Source organism: Macaca nemestrina, chromosome 5 (genome assembly GCF_043159975.1).
Source record: "Macaca nemestrina isolate mMacNem1 chromosome 5, mMacNem.hap1, whole genome shotgun sequence".
NCBI classification, from domain to species: Eukaryota; Metazoa; Chordata; class Mammalia; order Primates; family Cercopithecidae; genus Macaca; species Macaca nemestrina.
The window spans coordinates 100,749,831-100,769,831 of record NC_092129.1 but is presented as its reverse complement, the minus strand read 5'-3'; the positions used below and the strand labels follow the sequence as shown (position 1 = coordinate 100,769,831).

Sequence of the window (20,001 nt, the reverse complement as noted above, 5' to 3'; positions counted from 1 at the left end):
AATGACTACAGAACAAATGGCAGTCCAAGGTCATTTGGCAAGGTTGAATTATAAGGAAAGGTGATGGCCAGCTACTGTGAAGTCTTAAGCCTACTCATAGGTACGAATCTCTTACCAGGACTGAAGTTTGTGTTTCCTTAACTTTGCTGCTTGATGGTCTTCTGCAAAGGATATAATTTCTCCAACTTTCACTGGAAGTGGCATGGGGTTTTGGAAAGTGCTTTAAACTCTAAGAACTGGTTTCCTCTCAGGCTCAGACACCACTAGCTGTCTGACTTTGGACAAGTTACTCAACCACTCTGAGCATCAGCTTTCTTTTTTTAAAATGGTGACAGTGATATGGCTACCTTAGAGAGTTGTGGGGATTAAGTGAGATAATATATGAACAGAATATATAAATATGTCTATAATAGACATATTTGATCTGTTAAATATATATTTTATATATATATATATAGAGAGAGAGAATATTAGAAAACTGACATATTTATCTTAGACCTACTATGTTCTAGGGCCCAGTTTTGCTCATGTATTATCTCTCTATATATATAGTATTGAGAGAGAGAAAGAGAGAGCTAGAGAAATAGAAACCAGTAGGATATATCCTATCTGAAGAATTCTAATACAGGTATTTCACTGAACAAAATAGTTTCTCCTTAAAATGTATTCTGACACCAATTTCCAATTTCCCCTCCTTGCTTCTCATACATATTAATTCACAGAAATTATATTAGTCATAAGGCGGTAGGACTATGAATAATTTTTTTCTTCTGCATTTGCCAAATATTCTGTGATGCTAGTTTTACTTTTATAACAGATTTTTAAAGTCCCTCTAAACCCTATAAAATTAGCCACTAGTCCTAAACTTGAACTGTAATACATATTTTTGTTAAATAAAAAATATCCTAAATTTGAGAATCTAAGCTAAATTCACAAATGACTAAATGTATCTTCTTACTTTTAGAAGATAAGAAACCAGGAATTCAATGGTTTAACCCAAGCAGCGTAGGTATTCTTCACTCATTTCTCTTGTCCTCAGTATATGTTTCCCCCAGGCCAAGAAACATTTATGTCTAGGAATTATGACTGCTCAGCTGTAAGACACTCTCCAAGTACTCTGTCATGATTTGGAACCAGAGCTTTGGCCATCCATTCCAGATGACCTCCAGGTTCTAAGCTTTATCTGAAGTACTCCACACTGCATTGCACACCAGCATGATGGGAAGGAATGACTCAAGGGAACTGTTCATTCAGACCACTCACCAACGACACACAGCCTTTCACACAGCAGCTGACAACCACTGTAGGAAGACCTCTGGCCAAATGCTTATATATCAGGACTATATCAATGTATGGTCACAGTTACCTCCTTTTTAACCTCAAGACACAAAGTTGTTACTTCTGAAAAGAACACCGTTAGTAAATGGAACTACATGGGCATGCCAAAATGAAAATTAATCTCTCTCTCCACCCCATTCTTTTGGCCACTGCATTTTTACAGGCCATAGTGACAGAACCAGAAGGTAGCTGTGTTTCAATAATTTTTGTTTTCTTATTTTTAAACATTGTTGTATAGAAGCCTGTTTTATAATGTAAGAAGTGAATGGGAATCCTAGTATCTGGAATGATGCTGAGCCATGGAGATGGCCAGATTCCATGTGAAGAGAAGAGACTAGCAGAAAGCTAAGGATTTGCTCACTTTCCCTACTTTGTATTCATGGAGCACCCATTCCAAAAGATGACGCACCAGACCATGGGCCTGGCCCTGCTAGGCAGTGGAGATCCAAAACAATGGGCACTCACTGGAGCTCTGTGAAGATCTGTTGAATGAGTGACGAAATGTGTGGTGAACTGTTCCCTACTTACAGGGTTCCCTGCTTTGCCTAGCCTGTCAGGCTTGGGTATGAGCAGATAGCCTGGATTGGATTTCATGAGGGCTTTGTGCCCACTCTGGATACTACCGGAAGATGCATAATCTCTTTTAGACTTCCTGGGTCATCACTGAAAGGCCACAGGAAAGAATTTGAGCAGTAAATCGAAGCATGTGCAGAGTGACATAGTCTGGGCATAGATAACAGTACCTGACCCCTCAAATTCCCTAAAGTTGACATGACAGCTTGTGCATCATGGTTTGGTACAGAGATGACTGAAGAGACAGTGGTTGCTCCTCTGGTTGCTGGACACCTCTTGAATGGGCTGTGATGACTAGAGAGCACGCTCTGTCCTGTTCACCTGAAGGTGCTCCTAGACTAGCAGAAGCAGAGGCAGCAGCTGGGCCTGACTGGAGAGCTGGAGGGACTGGGTGCAGGGGACTTCTAGGCCAGCAGTCTCTGTGTTGTGCTCTGAGGGGCTCTGGTGGCAGGAACCTAGTCCTGGGTTCCAGCTCTACCAGGGTGCAGCCTGAGGAACTCAGCTTTCCTGCTTTATTGGCTTGCCTTGCCACAAAGGATTTCTTGTGTGTTAAAGATACTAATAGCTTAAAACCAAAAACCAAAAAACTACTAATTTAAACCACTAATCAAATCTTTTGTTTTACAAATTTAGAAAATAAAATTAGGCCCCAGGGACTAAATGTCTCTCCCATAGTCCAGAAACCAGACTGAAACTGAGCTAGTAGCAAAACCCATTCTCCTGTATCCCAACTCCCGGTTCAGGTTCCTCTTCACTAGCTGCCACCCAGCTGCATAGTTGAGGACATTGAATTGAGGGAACCTGGGGTAGAGGGCTGGCACTCAGGCATCGCTGGCTTCTACATGATTCCACCACAGGGAAAGCATCTTAACCATGTATGATCCATAGAAAAGTGATTGCTAAACTCCTTAAGTTGTCATTCAACAAATGTCTATCTAGCACCTACCACATGCTAGACAAATCCTAGAGACACAGCTGCCTCTGCCCTCATAGAACTAAATGTCTTGAAAGAGATACTGACCCTGATCTGATTTTTTTAAAATACATAATTATGCAAATAAATCATATTATATATAATTACAAAGTATGGTATAAAAGGAAAAGTACAAGATGCTGTGAGAGCATATAAAAGGAGGACTTGGCCAAGTCTAGAGGATCATCAGTGAGTGTTTCCCTGATAGACTAACATTAGGGCCAAGATCAGAAAGATGTCCAGGAGTTAACTTGGTCAATAATCATTGTTAATCTTTATTAAGAATTTCCCTTGAGTCGAGTCAGGCTTCACTTGCTGCATTAACTTCCTTAATCCCCACAATAACTCTGTAAGATAGGTGCTTTTACTTTTTTTCCACTTTACAGATGAATAAACAAGAAGTAAAAAGATGTAGCTAATTCACATGTAGCCCTCTGGCTTCAGAAGCTCTTTACCCCATAAGGTTCCTGGGCACATGGGTGTGATCTAGGAATGGGAAGAGGCTAAGAATGCTGAAGGGCAGGCTGAATGTTCTAGATGAAGCTGGTGCGATAAGGGCCACATGATGTAGGTCTTATAGGTTAGGATATTCATGTTAAAACTGTTAATGTTTTTGAAATATCTAAAACCAGGAAGTGCACGATCATATTTATGTTTGGAGTGTGCACTTCCAAGTAATTTAAAAGAGTCAAGTCCCTTAGAAGCAATCATGTTTAATAACCAATCCTTTTTATCCAGTCCCCTTATGTGGTCCCAGTTCAGGAATTCTTAAACCAGTTCTTGTGTTAAAATCATAGCATGACTGCCTTACAACATTCTATACTTCAGTCCATTGAAAACCACATCAGGCCAGGTGGGTGGCTCATGCCTATAAACCCAACACTTTTGGAGGCCAAGGCGAGAGGATTGCTTGAGCCCAGGAATTGGAGACCACTGAACTCTAGCCTGGCAACAGAATGAGACCCTGTTGAAAGAAAGAAAAGGAAGAGAGAAAAAAGAGGAAGGGAGGAGGGAGAAAAGGAAAAGAGGGAGGGAGGGAAGGTGGAAGAAAGAAAAAAAAGAGAGAGAGAAAGAGAAAGAAAAGGCTGCTCCCTGGCCCTTCTGTTTATTACCATGTGACACCAGGAGGGCAATTGTCCAGACCCACACTTAGGTTCACCACATTCCTTGGCTCCCAGGACAGAGTCCTTTGAGGCTCTTTCAAGCACCCACACCATGCTGGGAAATGAAGCCTTTATAAACTCCAGATGCCAGTCCACAACTCCACAGCCCCTTTGGATTTGGTTCCTGGATGAATTCTCGGCTAGATGACTGGAACAGAGTTCTGGTGAACATCTTCCTTCCTACCAAGATGACAAGTCAGGTTTCTAAAGACAGATGTGTAGCTCTTTGTGGAAAAAATATTCTGGGCACGAATATCTTCAGCTGAACAGCACGGAATGGCGTAGAAAATGTGAAACCCTGGACTGGTTTCTGTGTCAGTGGTTTCCTGGGATTGCTGAGTTGAAGGGGAGCAGAAAGAGCTCAGCTGTGGAGGAGGCAGAGATTAGCCAAACCAGACCAGCTGCATGGTTAGCATCTTCCTTGTTCCTTGTTCCTGATTAAGCCCATTTAATATGCCAATGACAAAAGGATCATGAAGGTCTTTCCAAATGAGTGAATGTTTTCTGGAGCTGAGATTGCTGGCTCCTATTTGCAGAGTGCATGCTGAGGCATCTAACCGGATTACTGGATTCCTAACTTTCACATTCTTTCTAAGCTCAGATATTTCTACGAAAGGCAGAAAGATAAAGGCCAAAAAAGATCAGGCTTTCCTAGCTCTTGGGTTTCCAGGAAACTGACAGACTCCTGATACCTGCAACTAGTGCCTTCTCTCCCTGGGCGGGTTGTTCTCCGCCACCTTGTGGACATTTGGGGAACTGCACAGTCCCAAGCATCTATGATCAGAGGACGAACTGACAGAGGCTGCCATAACCACCTGGTCCCCTGAAGTAAAGACCAGGCACCAGGCTTGCCCAAAGGAGGACCAGCACAGAGCAGAATGAGGCTGAGTAGGATGTTAACCTTCCATGCTGGTCTTCCATGCATCACGTTATCTGCCACTGTCACAGACAACATCTACATCCACTACAGATGGAGATGGAACAAAGGCTTTCACTGGATCTCAAGTTGGGTGCTTCTGTAAAAGTAAAGTTCCAAGACCTTATTCTTTTTTTTTCCCAGTGAGAGCAAGAAAACTGGACGTTAATATTGGCAACAACTATTTCCTGCTTGTGAAGCATTAGTATTTGCAGTGCTTCTGCCCTGTGGTTATTGAGCTGAAAGGGGGGCCGCTCTTGGCACAGGAGCATGGCAGGATTGGGTTCTTCATAACATGTTACCCAGCTTGTCTTATGTGAAAAGAGAAGCCCAGAAAGAGCTTGGAACACAAAGATGCAAATCCTGGGTTTGCATTTGATTTGGTAAGTGGCCTTTCACAACCAGCTTGCAGACTTTAGGAAAAAAAAAAAAAAAAAATACATGGTAGGCTTGTGGGTAGTGGAGAAAACGTAAGCTCCAATACCTCACAGCCTGGGTTTTCAGTCTGCCTCCTCCGAACCCTCATCACGTACCAGCTGTGTGACCTTGGGTACTCTGTCTAGGACAATCCATTTTCTTGTCTGCAGTGTACAGATAATAGAGGACCTGTACCATGGGAAGCTTGGAGGACTAAATGAGATTAAGCCCAGGGCCTGACTCATGGCTGATTCTCATAACAGGTCCTTGTGTGTAATCAACATTTGCTGAAGTTCTCTGGACCCTCTGTGAATATCTAATAGGAATGACTAGCCATGGGTATGAAGAGGGAGATGATAGAAACAGTAATGTGGTCAACTGAATCCATCCCATAGTCTCTAATTTGAAACAGCTGAACTGTGCCATAGTCTCCCTGGAGGTAAGATGTAAGCCACAGAGTTCCTGAAGCATGTCTACAGTTAGGGAACTTAAATGTGCCAAGTGATTAAAGGCTGAGCTGCCTGCTCCCTGTATGGTGACACTCTCCACCCTCCTGCATACTCTCCACTACTCCAGGCAGTGGTGGGCCTTCTAGCCTCTGGGTGATGAGCAGCTCCCACATCTCCCCTTTGAGACAGAGGCCTGCAGAACCTGACCAGTGTGATGGCTGGCTGGGATCAGAAGTGTGCATGCTGGTTGGCCCTCAGGGTGAATGTGGCTCTTCTAAAAGACACCTGAAGGGATGCAAAATTTAGCAGCAAATCCCCAAAACAGCTCTTTGTCATCTCTGCATCTTCTACTAAAGATTTTAAGCTCTGAAGTATATGTCTGGGGTTTCTAGAGATTGCTATTTCCTTATAAGGGAAAAAAATGCACTCTTATTGTATATTTATTGAGCACCTACAATATGCCAGGCACCCAGCTAGGGAGTTTAGATATTTAATCCTCTCAACACCCCTGTAAAATAGGGATTGTTTAAAATGGATTTCATTTCAAATGAATTTCTCCCACTTTATAGGCAAGGAAACTGAAGTACAGTATGGTAAAGCGGCTTGGCTAATCCACCTGGCTAGTGAGAATGGAGCCACAGTGAGCCTGGAGGATACTCTTAACAGTGTTTCATCTTTGTGTGCCCCACAGCACAGGCACAATGCCCGAGTCTGAGGAAGAGCTTGCTGAGTTGAGAATGGTAGGATTCATATACCAAAAAGGCATTCGGAAATGGGCAAATGCCCAGACAGGGCCCTGAAAGACTAGCTATGTAGAACAACAGATGGCGAATCATCAGTTTAAAACTCTGTCATCCAGCCAGTGGCCTGCTGGCCTACAGCCAGCCATGTATGTACAAGGGCTGACTTGATCAGCTGTGGCTCTTTTATTTCAGGCAATCCACCTTCCAAAGAGGTGCCTGCTGGGAAGTACCCATTCATAGTCACTTCTGATGATGGGCGGAAGGTTCCTGTAGTCCAGGCCTATGCTTTTGGCAAATACCTAGGCTATCTGAAGATCGAGTTTGATGAAAGAGGAAACGTCATCTCTTCCCATGGAAATCCCATTCTTCTAAACAGCAGCATTCCTGAAGGTAAGTGAAGTTCAGGGGAATGTTCCACCAATCTAAAATTTAGATAGCGGATATTTTTGTCCTTCTCATTCTTTCCTTTAATGTTTCAGGAAAAGACTATAATACTGTTGAAGAATTTATCTTCTTCCTTGAGTTTGCCCTCTTCATGGATAGATTTAAAACACACCCAAATGCCAAAAGCCCCACTTGCTTCTTCAAGTCTTCTCAGCATCAGATTACATGCATCACTGCTTCCTCTGCCTTTTCAAATCTTGATCCTGACATGCAAAAGCCACTCTCAGCTTGTGTTTACAGGAGAGATGATAACTGAAGTAAAGGGGTTCAAATTGGGCAGAGCAGAGCTCAAGTCCTGGCCCCCCAACTAGAGGCAGTGTGCCTTGGGCAAGTTGCCCAATCTCATGGGCATCAGTTTCTTTATCAAATGAGGGAGTACCTTATTTTTATGTCTGCGTCTCAGAATAAAAGTACATTTTTCTATTATTGATTTTCGTATGTATCCAGAACACACTTCTGTGCTTGTTTCTCACCTTCCCTTTTCTGTTGACTATGATCACATCAGGAAGGTGTGGTGCATAGCACCCAGGGGAGCCTGTAGTCACAACACAAGCCTCTCAGTAGCCAGATGGGAAAGGGGCCCAGGACGACGCTGACAGCGATAGCCCAGCTGCACCTCAGCAGGCCCTTTATAACTGCCCCTGGGCCTTTCAGAGCTCCTACCACCACCACTAACGCTGTCCCAGGTGGGCCAATGGGTAGCTCATACAGCTGTGGTGAGTTGGTAGATGTTCAGCATATTCTTAAATTAAGATGCATTCCAGGTCTTATTACCAGGAAACAAAATGAAGTTTCTAAGGAAATTTCATGGTCAAAACCAAAATGCACACAAATATGGTAAAGAAATATGTTCTCACAGCAAGTAACATAGATGATGTTTCATTCCTTTTCCAGAATTTAGCCCAGTGTGAGATTTGCTTTAATTGTAGGCTACCTTCTTTTCTTTCTTCTAGATCCAAGCATAAAAGCAGACATTAACAAATGGAGAATAAAATTGGACAATTATTCTACCCAGGAATTGGGGAAAACAATTGTCTATCTGGATGGCTCCTCTCAATCGTGCCGCTTTAGAGAATGCAACATGGGCAACCTGATTTGTGATGCTATGGTAAGTCATCTGCAGGAGTGGACATATGCTAGGAAGGAAGAGGGAAGAGGAAGGAAGGATGTGAGAAGGGATAGACTGATAGCTACAGAATGAGGGATTTCAAAACATTTTTGGCCAGGGTGGTGGCATGTGCCTATAGTCCCAGCTACTCAGGAGGCTTGGGTGGGAGGATGGCTTGAGCCCAGGAGGCTGCAGTGAGCTATAATTGCACCACTGCACTCCAGCCTGGACAACAGAGCGAGACTCTGTCTCTAAAATTAAATAAATATGAAAAATATATAAAACATTAGTGCCTAAACAAAGGTCTGATGTTTGTAGCTTCATACTCAGTACCTTCTTAAGGTGTTGGAAGGAGATCAGGTAACAACCAACATACTGCTTTACAAGAACTAAAACCTTTATTTTAAGGTGTTCTTAGATGTCTGAATTTTGGATGTTGCTTTCCTTTTGTAAGATGATGCAAATGCACAAACTCTGCTACCCTGGAGATATCAACATAATAGATAAAAGCATATCTGCTTGGATCCAACTTGGCCAGACTGTTTTTCCCTCATCAGTTCACTTGACTCCAGAGAACCCTGGCCTTGTGTGACAGGAACTTCTTTCACAGGCACAGAAAGTCAACACACAGTTTTAATGGTAATAACAAGTCCCATGGCTGAGCAAGATCACCTATGAAGAACAAGCCCCTGTCTACTTGTCTGCAGGCAGAATGGCCATGGTAGCTCTCTGGGGGCCTTACTGAGCCAAGGTCTCCTATGTCAGACTACCACTTTCACGGGCTCACAGCCTGGACCCAGGGAAGTCATTTCTGTCAGTGCTTGGCATGCATTGCCCAGTGCCCAGGATACAACTGCACTCAATAAATGTTTGCCATGTAAATGACAACAATCATGCTCATGCCAAGACCAGACTGCTGGTGTCTCCTCAGCATCATGCAGTCAATGCCAGAGAAGTAGTTAAGGAGAAGCTGGTATATAAATGTTAAGAGAAGTCTGAAGGGAAACAACCCAGGCTGTTGGCAGTGCTTATCCCTCTGTTAAAGAGGCTAGAACAAAGGAGAGCTTTTGCTATTTATTTATTTATTTATTTATTTATTTATTTATTTATTGAGACGGAGTCTTGCTCTGTCGCCCAGGCTGGAGTGCAGTGATATGATCTCAGCTCACTGCAACCTCCTTCTCTCGGGTTCAAGCAATTCTTCTGCTTCAGCCTCCCAACTTGCTGGGATTAGAGGTGTCCACTACCATGCCCAGCTAATTTTTGTATTTTTAGTAGAGATGGGGTTTCACCATGTTGGCTAGCTGGTCTCGAACTCCTGACCTTAGGTGATCCACCTGCCTCAGCCTCTCAAAGTGCTGGGATTACAGGTGTGAGCCACCACGCCTGGCTTTTTTTTTTTTCCTCCTAAATGAGAATGTATTCATTTTATTTCTAATAGCTAAACATATATTTTATAAAAGAAAAGAATGGATGTGATTCTCCCCAGTTTTAAAAGGCTGTCCCTGTCTTTCCAAAATTGCCAACTTGGGAATCAGCTGGAGACATAGACATGGAGGCCAGGTTCTCTTTGGCATGAGATCTGGTGTTGAGCAGGCTCTAGGCCAAGCCCTCAGAATCAGGCAGAGGGCATGGCCTGCCCTGGAGAAGCCTGTGCAGGAGCGGCTCTGAAGGCCACCTTGCATGGGAGGCCCAGTCCCGACACCAGGACTACAACCGAGAGACCATTTTGCTAAGGCCACCTGGCCTGACAGTATGGGAGTTTCAGGAGGGGGAACTAAGAGTTTGACATGGACTGGTAACAGTGTATTTTTATTTCTGGGAGTGTAAAACTAATTCTAATTATAGTTGAGAAATTCCTGGGAACACAGTAGCAGGGGAAAAGTAGCTTTATTTCCTCAGGAGAGCTAACCAGATTCCTGGAGCTGATCCTAAGGAAGAAGAACCAGAGTAACTAGTGTAAATCTGTGCTATTGTTTCAGATTAACAACAATCTCAGACACGCTGATGAAATGTTCTGGAACCATGTATCCATGTGCATTTTAAATGGAGGTGGTATCCGGTCGCCCATTGATGAGCGCAACAATGGTATGCTCCCAGGCCCAGCTCCTCAGTGTGTCATGTTCTCTCTCTGATCTTTTTCTGCTGTGGTTCTTGCCTTGAACACACCCATGTGCAGCCTCAGTTCATCTCTGCTGCCAGCCATGTACCAGAATGTCATTCCTTTAAGTTAGGGTTAGCCATCCTAGCCCGAAGGACACATACAAGCTTACATGTATTCACACACAGAAGCTGCAGCTGTTGGTGGAATTCAAGCTTGGTCTGAACTTCTGATTTACAAAGCTATACTAGTTGTTTCTGATTTATGCAAAATATCAACAGTCTCCACCTTGGCATCTGAAAAGAGACAAAAATCACCAGTCTTCTGTCCTGAAAAAGACATACCACTGGATTAAAATGTTACCTTAGTATATTTACAGCTATCCAAGATTATATCATATGGCAAAACAAATCAACTACACAAATACTCAAGACACTCTTGTAGTCCTCCCTGATTTACTGTGAAAATCAGTATAAGGCCCCAAACGCATCCCATTGTCAGACAACAGGGACAGGTTGCAGGGACACACTGTTTGTCTGGAGGAACTGAACTCTGCAAAACAAACTACTGGAGATCCAGCCCCAAGCTAGCAGATCTAAGACTGAGCATGGTGACCTTCTGAGGCACAGTCATTTGTGAGCTCCTGCCACCTTGCCCAGTGGTGGAGTGCAGGGTCAGAGGCCTCCTAAACTCATTCCCTCCCTAAGTGTCAGGAACCACTTAGACATAGCTGATGATGCTCTATAAACCTCCCCATGTCCCCTTCATTTCTTCCCCCAGTGCTGAGGGAAACTGGTCATGGTGTTAGCATTTTCTCAAGCTATTTTCCTTCTTGCCTCATCTGTGACTACCCTCAGGCACAATTACCTGGGAGAACCTGGCTGCTGTATTGCCCTTTGGAGGTACATTTGACCTGGTCCAGTTAAAAGGTTCCACCCTGAAGAAGGCCTTTGAGCACAGCGTGCACCGCTATGGCCAGTCCACTGGAGAGTTCCTGCAGGTGGGCGGTAAGTCACCCATCCTGTAGGGCTGGCCCATCCAAAGTGACATGGGATTTCCTGCTGGTTGGCTCAGCTTCCCCCTCACCAAAATTCATGTGGTCAGGTTGGTTTGGATTTTTCCAACACCAATACCTCATCCCTTAGTGGCTGTGGACTCTCAGAGCCACTGAGATTAGATTGGGGTCAAAGCCCCAAAGCCCTGACAATAAGCAGTATTTGCCAAGTCTGATTTGGACATCAGATGGGTCCTCTAAGCAGGTCAGCTGCTTTGAGGTCTAGTTTCTAATAAAATCTTAGTTATTTAAGCATTCAATATTCTTAAAAAAAAAAAAAAAGTTCTCTCCTTTGTTCTACTCATGGTTGCCTGGAACTATGCCAAGATTTAAAGGAATGCTGTCCAATCTGTATTAACCAGGATGATTCCTGGAAGGAGCAGCCTACTGCACAGACACACCTTAACGCCTGGTTCTAGTCCCACTGTGACCTGGGGCAAGTTCTCAACCCCTCTGGGCACAGGGAGAAAACCTTTCCTGTTTATCTCATGGGCTGTAGTGAAAGTTGAACGGAAATAAGTGTTTCCTAAATTGCCAAGGGCTTCTGAAACACTTTTGTTAATAATTCCACAGTCCAGTGAATTAATCCTTTAAAAGTAATCTTAGTTTACCTGGAAACCATAATCTGGCTTCATTTTTTTAACCTTAGGTTGTGGTCCCGCTTGATAGATAGAATTGCTTTGCTGAGTTCTCCCTCTGCAGAACACATTGCTGTTGAGATTGAAGGGCTACAGAAGGCAGTGGGGCCCTATCCTACTGCCTATGGGGCAACCCAAACATCCTCCATTTTCCCAGAAGGGAGTTGAGGGAAAAGCAGTTTTCTGATGCTCTAGCAAAGCACTGCATAGCTCTATGCCTTGTGAAAGTCACCCAATCCCAAGTGATTACCATTTAATGGTCTTCAAGATTGTAAAATGCTCTGTGCCTCTGATCTGTTTTTCACTTTCTAAGGCCATTGAATCAATTTAGTAGGCCAATTCAGCATTTTAAGGGAAAAACAGAAAAAGATGTGGTTTCTCCATGTAGAGTCACCCTTTACCCATTCTGGTCCAAAGCTGGTTTTCCTTCCAGTGGTTCTCCTATGTCCTGGAAGGACTCATGATAAAGGGTAGCTGCAATGTCACAATTCTCTTGATAAAATTTCACTCAAGTTTAAACCAAAGGAAAAACCACAGCCCCATGCCCCAATTCTAGAGTTTGACCAAAATTCCTTAGGAAACAGAAATCTCCCTTTGGATCTGGTGAAAACAGACTAATTTCTTTTCTAGGAATCCATGTGGTATATGATCTTTCCCGAAAACCTGGAGACAGAGTAGTCAAATTAGATGTTCTTTGCACCAAGTGTCGAGTGCCCAGTTATGACCCTCTCAAAATGGATGAGATATATAAGGTGATCCTCCCAAACTTCCTGGCCAATGGTGGAGATGGATTCCAGATGATAAAAGATGAATTATTAAGACATGACTCTGGTAAGCATGAGTGTCTCTTCCTTTCTCCAAAAACAACAAAATTGGGCCATGAAGGGGAGCTACTAGTGGTGCCAGGAGGGCAAAGTGACTCCCTGTTTTGCTGACTCCCTCCTGCTTTGCTTGTTGGAAAGCAGCAGCACAGCACAGCAGAGAGGAATATGTACCCTGTCACTCCCCGAGCACAAACATGCCTTCATCCAACCCCAGAGAGAAACCATTTGTAAATCGAAAATGTTTTCAAATCCTTTTAACCACATCTAAGCACCTATTTAAATTGTGAAATATAAATGAGTTTTGCATTTACAGAAAAATCACACCTCTGGAATTTTAGAATACGGAAAACCATCACATTAAATCATTTAAATTTTCTTTCTTGAAGAAGCTTTCTGTGTGAATCGGTCAGGTAGAAATGGATGGGGTAAGCGCCTCCCTTTCAGCACAGTGGGTTGGTGGTACAAATCATAGGAATAACCATACTTGATGTCAGTTGGTATTTCTGGCAGCATTGAGGGACATTATATGCCAGTCTCACTTTTAGAAATCCTGTTGAGTCACATTATGTGCATACAGACCACTGACATAGAACACACTTCCCCTTCCTTTTCCTAGGGCAGAGACCAGCATGCTTACAAGACACACAGGTAGCTTCTTGGCATTTCTGGGAAGTTCCACCAGGATCTTCTTCAGTCTTATCATGCTGGACCTGTCATTTTAGCTACTTATTCCAAGGAGGGTGGAGGGCAGGACCAGACCAAAGGAGGCAGCCCTTTCTGGGAGGGAAGGTGCTGGCTTCTTCTGTCCCTTCCGTGACAGAAGATGGAAGGGCAAGCGTAAAAGCCCTATGAGACAAAGAGGTTGATAGTCATCAGCTGTCCACCACTCAAGCCTAGACTGATGGATGTTAGAAAGAGGAGCTCATACAGAAGGATAAGGAAGCCCTGGACCTAAGGGTTCTCAACACTGGTTATACATTAGAATCACTTCAGGAGCATTTTAAATTAAATACCAATGGCTCAGCCGCATCTCTTAAGAGATTCCAAGTTAATTGGATTGGGGCTAAACTCTTTTTCAGTGATTCTAGTGTATACCCAGAGGTGAAAATCACTGAAGAGAGAAGGGTTCTTAAGTACCGGAGTGATATTTTTAAAATTAAATTCTGTTGGGTCCCCCATGGATTTGTTGTAGCTATAGGCAATTAGCATTTATCCTCTCCTCGCTTTGGTAAAGGAAACCCCCCTAAGTCCCATCATCATCATCAATTACGTGAAAATAATTATTGGGGAGGCAAACAAAAGGAAGCCACCCTTGTTCTGGAGTGGTTCAAAGGCTATGATGTCAATGACCTCTTTCTGGTAATCTCATAGCTGAGGCAACTCTACTTCCCCCAATTACCCAATATTGAACAACAGACACATTTTACATCGGGAGCATGAAAAAGCAATCAAATTCTTTGTACTTATGATCACCAGCGTTCCTGTCTTCTGTGACACTTTACCCCTGCTTATGAAATAGCTTCCCTTTTATAATTACAAAGGACTACCTTACTAGTGATTGACAATTACCTTTTCTGTAGTTAAAATAATGTATATGTTTTTCTAGGTGATCAAGATATCAATGTGGTTTCTACATATATCTCAAAAATGAAAGTAATTTATCCAGCAGTTGAAGGTCGGATCAAGTTTTCCACAGGAAGTCATTGCCATGGAAGCTTTTCTTTAATATTTCTTTCATTTTGTGCAGTGATCTTTGTTTTATACCAATAGCCAAAAATTCTCCTTGCCTTTAATGTGTGAAACTGCATTTTTTCAAGTGAGATTCAAATCTGCCTTTTAGGACCTGGCTTTGTGACAGCAAAAACCATCTTTACAGGCTCCTAGAAGCTGAAGGTTAGAGCATTATAAAATGAACAGACTGACATGATTACTCAGGGTCAGCAACCTAGTGAGTTAGAAAAAAAATTAACATAGGGCCCTATAAGGAGAAAGCCAACTATATTTAGTTTATATGTCCAAATTTTAATAAAATTGTACTAACAATTTTAAACCATATTTTTCTTCCTCAGATCCACTTCTAATCCATCAAAAAGCTTATGTTTACATAAAATTTTATCATTCACAAGGAGTTTTAAGTACATTGTCTCATTTGATATCCACAACTTGCTTTTGGTAGGAAAGAGAGATGTTTTTCCCACTTACCAGATGAAAAAACTGAAGCTCAGAAAGGGTTGACTTGGCCATACAGCTAATGCTGACAGATCCAAGACCTAAACCTAGGTCTTTTGAACTCAAGTCCAGCACTCTCAACTATATCAAGTTACTGTTCAGAATGATACTTAATATCTCCTCTCTTCATAATTATCAATAGCCCCAAGCTCATGGATGACAAATTTCTGCTTTATTTCTTGTGTCTATTTTTTCACTGTTTAGCTCCTGTTATAATAGCAAGTTTAATAATATAAACACAGGATACCATTCTGTCTTGCAACACCCATGTGCCTTTGATGAGTCAGGTAGCAAGCTGTAGTAGATAATGAGAAAGGCCAGAGGCTGCAAAAGATAGTCAAAGGATGGGGAGAAAGGAAAGGGAAGAATAGGACACCAGGACTTGTTTATATTATAAAAGAGCAAGAGATAAAGAGCATTTACACGTTAAACAGGTATTTTGTTAAGCAAAGTGCCCGATGCATGGCATTAACTGTTATTTTATGAGATTCCATCAGCTCTGCCTCTGTCCCCTTTCTTCTTCCTAACATGAAGGTATCGTGAGAAGAACCTTCTAAGATAAGCTGTAATTCTAAACCTACACCTTTCCCTCTCCAGCAAGATGCCAGCACTGCACTCATTCTATTCATACCACACACACCTAGTTATGGAATGTCCAGAGTTCTTGAAGAAATGACTTTAGGAAGAGGTATACATTTTTGAAGTCACTCTGTCTCCAAATCTGAACAGTCACTGTAAATCATTCTTAAGTCCAGATATGAGAACTCCTCTGAGTGGGTGGTCAGCAAATACCCATGCTGATGAAATGACTTAGGCCCAAAGAACAAATACTTAAGATGGGAGTGGAACAATATGAGCCTGCTCAGCTCTGCATTAAGTAATTCAAGAAACGGGAAGCTTCACCTTAAAGTGTGCAAATGGCAGCTAGAGGTTTGGGAGTATGTTTGTTTCTTAGTGTTTACAAATATTAAGTACTTTTGATACAAAACATACTTTTAAACCTCATAACCTTTTTATAAAAGTTGTTGCAGTAAAATAATAGCCTCAGTTCTATGCATATATGGATTAGCTATAAAAAATGTCAGTAAGATTGTACAAGGAAAATTAGAGAAAGGTACATTTAGGGTTTACTTTTTATGCTTGGCCAGTAAAAAAAGGTAAATCTTATCAGAATTTTTTAAATAACTTTTTTTAAGTTCCCTAAATGTGTGTGTGTATTGTGCAGTGGTATAAGAAATGACTTTGAACCACTTTGCAATTGTAGATTCCCAACAATAAAACTGAAGATATGCTCTTTAGTCTTTGATAGTTATTTCTTCTCTCATTCAAACACCTGCAACTCAAGACAATATGACCGAAGGAAAACTCTGACAGATTTTCACAGGTATCATTTCTTTTGATCATAAGCCACTTACCATCTGATAACCCTCCATCCCCCCTCACACCCCTAAAATGAGAAGAAAAATGTATCCAATTTTTAAGTAGGAGAGAAAAGTGAGTGGTATTTTAAGGAAGACTACTAAATTTGGTGGCTTTGACATACAGAATCTGATATAAAAATGGTTTTGAGGCCAGTACTGATTCCTACAAATAAAAACTTCCAAGTTAATGTTGAGGATTTTAATTTACCTGTACTGGCTGTGTGCCCAAGAATCTTCCTCAAGTATACTAATAACACAATGAGTTGGTTTCATTATACCTCAATTAGTCAGACACATAAAAACCATGTTAGCTGTCTTTGTTTGGGCTATTAGTCCATTCTCATGCTGCTAACAAAGACATACCTGAGACTAGGTAATTTATAAAGAAAAAGAGGTTTAATGGACTTACAGTTCCACATGGCTGGCAAGGCCTTAATTCAATCACGGCAGAAGGCAGAGAAGGAACAAAGACACATCTTACATGGAGGCAGGCAAGAGAGTGTGTGGAGGGTAACTGCCCTTTATGAAACCATCTCACTATCAAGAGAACAGCATGGGAAACATCTGCCCCCATGATTCAATTACTTCACACTGGGTCCCTCCCATGACACATGGGGATTATGGGAGCTACAATTCAAGATGAGATTTGGGTGGGGACACAGCCAAACCATATCATTCTGCCCCTGGCCCCTCCCACATATCATGTCCTCACATTTCAAAACCAATCATGCCTTCCCAACAGTTCCCCAAAGTCTTAACTCATTCCAGCATTAACTCAAAAGCCCACAGTCCAAAGTCTCATCTGAGACAAGGCAAATCCCTTCCACCTATGAGCCTGTAAAATCAAAAGCAAGCTAGTTATTTCCTAGATACAATGGCAGTACAGGCATTGGGTAAATACAGCCATTCTAAAAGGGAGAAATTGGCCAAAACAAAGGGGCTACAGGCCCCATACACGTCCAAAATCCAGCAGGGCAGTCAAATCTTAAAGCTACAAAATGACCTCCTTTGACTCCACATCTCACATCCAGGTCATGCTGATGCAAGAGGTTGGTTCCCATAGTCTTGAGCAGCTATGTCCCTGTGGCTTTTCAGGGTATAGCCACCCCCACCCCACTCCCGGCCTCCTGGTTGCTTTCATGAACTGGCGTTGAGTGCCTGTGGCTTTTCCAGGTACATGGTACAAGCTGTTGGTGAATCTACCATTCTCACAGCCCCCTTCTCACAGCTCCTCTTCTCATGGCTCCATTAGGCAGTGCCCCAGTGGGCCCTCTTCACACAGCTCCATTAGGCAGTGCCCCAGTGGGAACTCTGTGTGTGGGGTCCAACCCCACACTTCCATTCAGCACTGCCCAAGCAGAGGCTCTGAGGGCCCTGCCCCTGCAGTAAACTTCTGCCTGGACATCCAGGTGTTTCCATACATCCTCTGAAATCTAGGAGGAGGTTCCCAAATCTCAATTCTTGATTTCTGTGCACCTGCAGGCTCAACACCACATGGAAGCTGCCAAGGCTTGGGGTTTGCACCCTCTGAAGGCATGGCCCAAGCCATACCTTGGCCCCCTTTAGCCACGGCTGGAGCTAAAGCAGCTGGGATGCAGGGCACCAAGTCCCTAGTCGGGACACAGCAGAGGGTGCCTGGACCTGGCCCAGGGAGCTATTTTTCCTTGTAGGCCTCTGGGCCTGTGATGGGAGGGGCTGCCATGAAGGTCTCCCACCTGCCCTGGAGACGTTTTCCCCATTGTCGTGATGATCAGCATTTGGCTTCTCCTTACTTATGTGCATTTCAGCAGCAGGCCTGAATTTTCCCCCATAAAATGGGTTTTTCTTTTCTATTGCGTCATCAGGCTACACATCTTCCAACTTTTTTTTTGTATATGTGCTGCTGAAGTGAGCACAAATCTTCCAAACTTTTATGTTCTGCTTCTTCCTGAATGCTTTGCCATCTAGAAATTTCTTTTATCAGATAACCTAAATCTTCTCTCTCAAGTCCAAAGTTTCACAGATCTTTAGGGCAGGGGCAAAATGCCACCAGTCTCTTTGCTAAAGCATAGCTAAAATCACCTTTGCTCCAGTTCCCAGTAAGTTCCTCATCTCCATCTGAGACCTCCTCAGCCTGGACTTTTTGGACAAAACCATTCAACAAGTTTCTAAAAAGCTCCAAACTTTCCCGTATCTTCCTGTCTTCTTCTGAGCCCTCCAGACTGTTCCAACCTCTGCCTGTTACCCAGTTCCAAAGTCACTTCCACATTTTCGGGGATCTTAATAGCAGTAACCCACTCTACTGGTACCAATTTACTATATTAGTCCATTCTAACAGTGCTAATAAAGACATAACCAACACTGAGTAATTTATAAAGAAAAAGAGGTTTAATGGACCCACAGTTCCAAATGGCTGAGAAGGCCTCGCTACCATGGCAGGAGGTGAAGGAGGGGCAGAAGCATATCTTACATACCAGCAGGCAAGAGAGCATGTGCAGGTGAACTGCCCTTCATTTAACCGTCAGGTCTCATGAGACTTCCACTATCCAAAGAACAGCACAGGAAAAACCCACTCCCATGATTCAATTACCTCCCACCGGGTCCCTCCCACGACACATGGGGATTACAGGAGCTACAATTCAATATGAGATTTGGGTGGGGATACAGCCAAATGATATCAGGCTGCTATAGCAAAATACAATAGAATGGGTGGCTTATAAACAACAGAAAATTTATTTCTCACAGTTGTGGAGGCTGCAGAATCCCAAAGCAAGGCACTAGCAGATTTGGTGTCTGGTGAGGGCCTGCCTCCTGATTCATAGACGGCACCAACTGACTGTGTCATCAGAAGATGGAAGAGGGCAGGTGACTTTGGGGCCTCATTTATTGGAAGCACTAATCCCATTCAGCGCCCTCATTACACAATCACCTACCAAAGGCCCAAACTCCAACATCATCACACTGATGATCAGGTTTCAACATTCAGAGTTTGGGGGAAAACAAACATTCAGATCACAGCAGTAGCTGCCTTCAGCAGTCTGCCACAAGAGTAGGCTGGGTTTCTTGGAGGAAAGTTTAGGCTGCTAATAGGTGTCCTTCAGAAGAAGTTGCTACCTCTGTGAGTAAGTAGTCCCATGGATGTTTGGTTTGGCAAGAAGCCATAGCTGCTTGCCAAGATTAGGTAAAGGTTCCTGTACACAAACTGGTTGGCTTAAATTACAGAAATGTATCATCTAACACTTCTGGAGGCTAGAAGTCTGTGGTCAAGCTGGCAGTGTTGGTTTCTTCTGAGGGCAGTGGGAGAGAATCTGTTCCATGCCTCTTTCCTAGCACCAGGTAGCCTCTAGCCTAAGGCATCCTTGGCTTATATGAGATATTCTCTCCATGTCTTTACATCCTTTTCTTTTTTTACTTGATTATATTTGTGCCCAAATTTCCCTTTTATAAGGCTGTCAATAATACCGGATTAGTGCCCGCTCTATAGTGACTTCATCTTAATTGTCTACAAAAACCTCTTTCCAGGTAAGATCACATTCATAGTTACTGGGGGGTTAGGATGGAAGTCCCGCCACAGGACTTCAAGATCTTTTTGGAGGATACAATTCAACTGATTGCCAGTCCGCAGTACAAC

The 20,001-nt window shown here is 43.0% G+C and overlaps 1 protein-coding gene across 1 annotated transcript in view; it reads left to right on the top strand.

Moving 5' to 3' along the window:
- The window catches only part of LOC105496064 (5'-nucleotidase ecto), a 44,829-nt gene extending 28,561 nt beyond the window's left edge, over positions 1-16,268 (top strand). The window contains exons 4-9 of the mRNA XM_011766102.3: positions 6,765-6,962; positions 7,970-8,124; positions 10,107-10,212; positions 11,083-11,232; positions 12,548-12,748; positions 14,348-16,268. Of these exons, the coding sequence (XP_011764404.1) occupies positions 6,765-6,962; positions 7,970-8,124; positions 10,107-10,212; positions 11,083-11,232; positions 12,548-12,748; positions 14,348-14,511 (974 nt within the window). The 3' untranslated portion in view covers positions 14,512-16,268. The remainder of the gene's footprint in view (positions 1-6,764; positions 6,963-7,969; positions 8,125-10,106; positions 10,213-11,082; positions 11,233-12,547; positions 12,749-14,347) is intronic.
- The last annotated feature ends 3,733 nt before the right edge of the window (positions 16,269-20,001 follow it).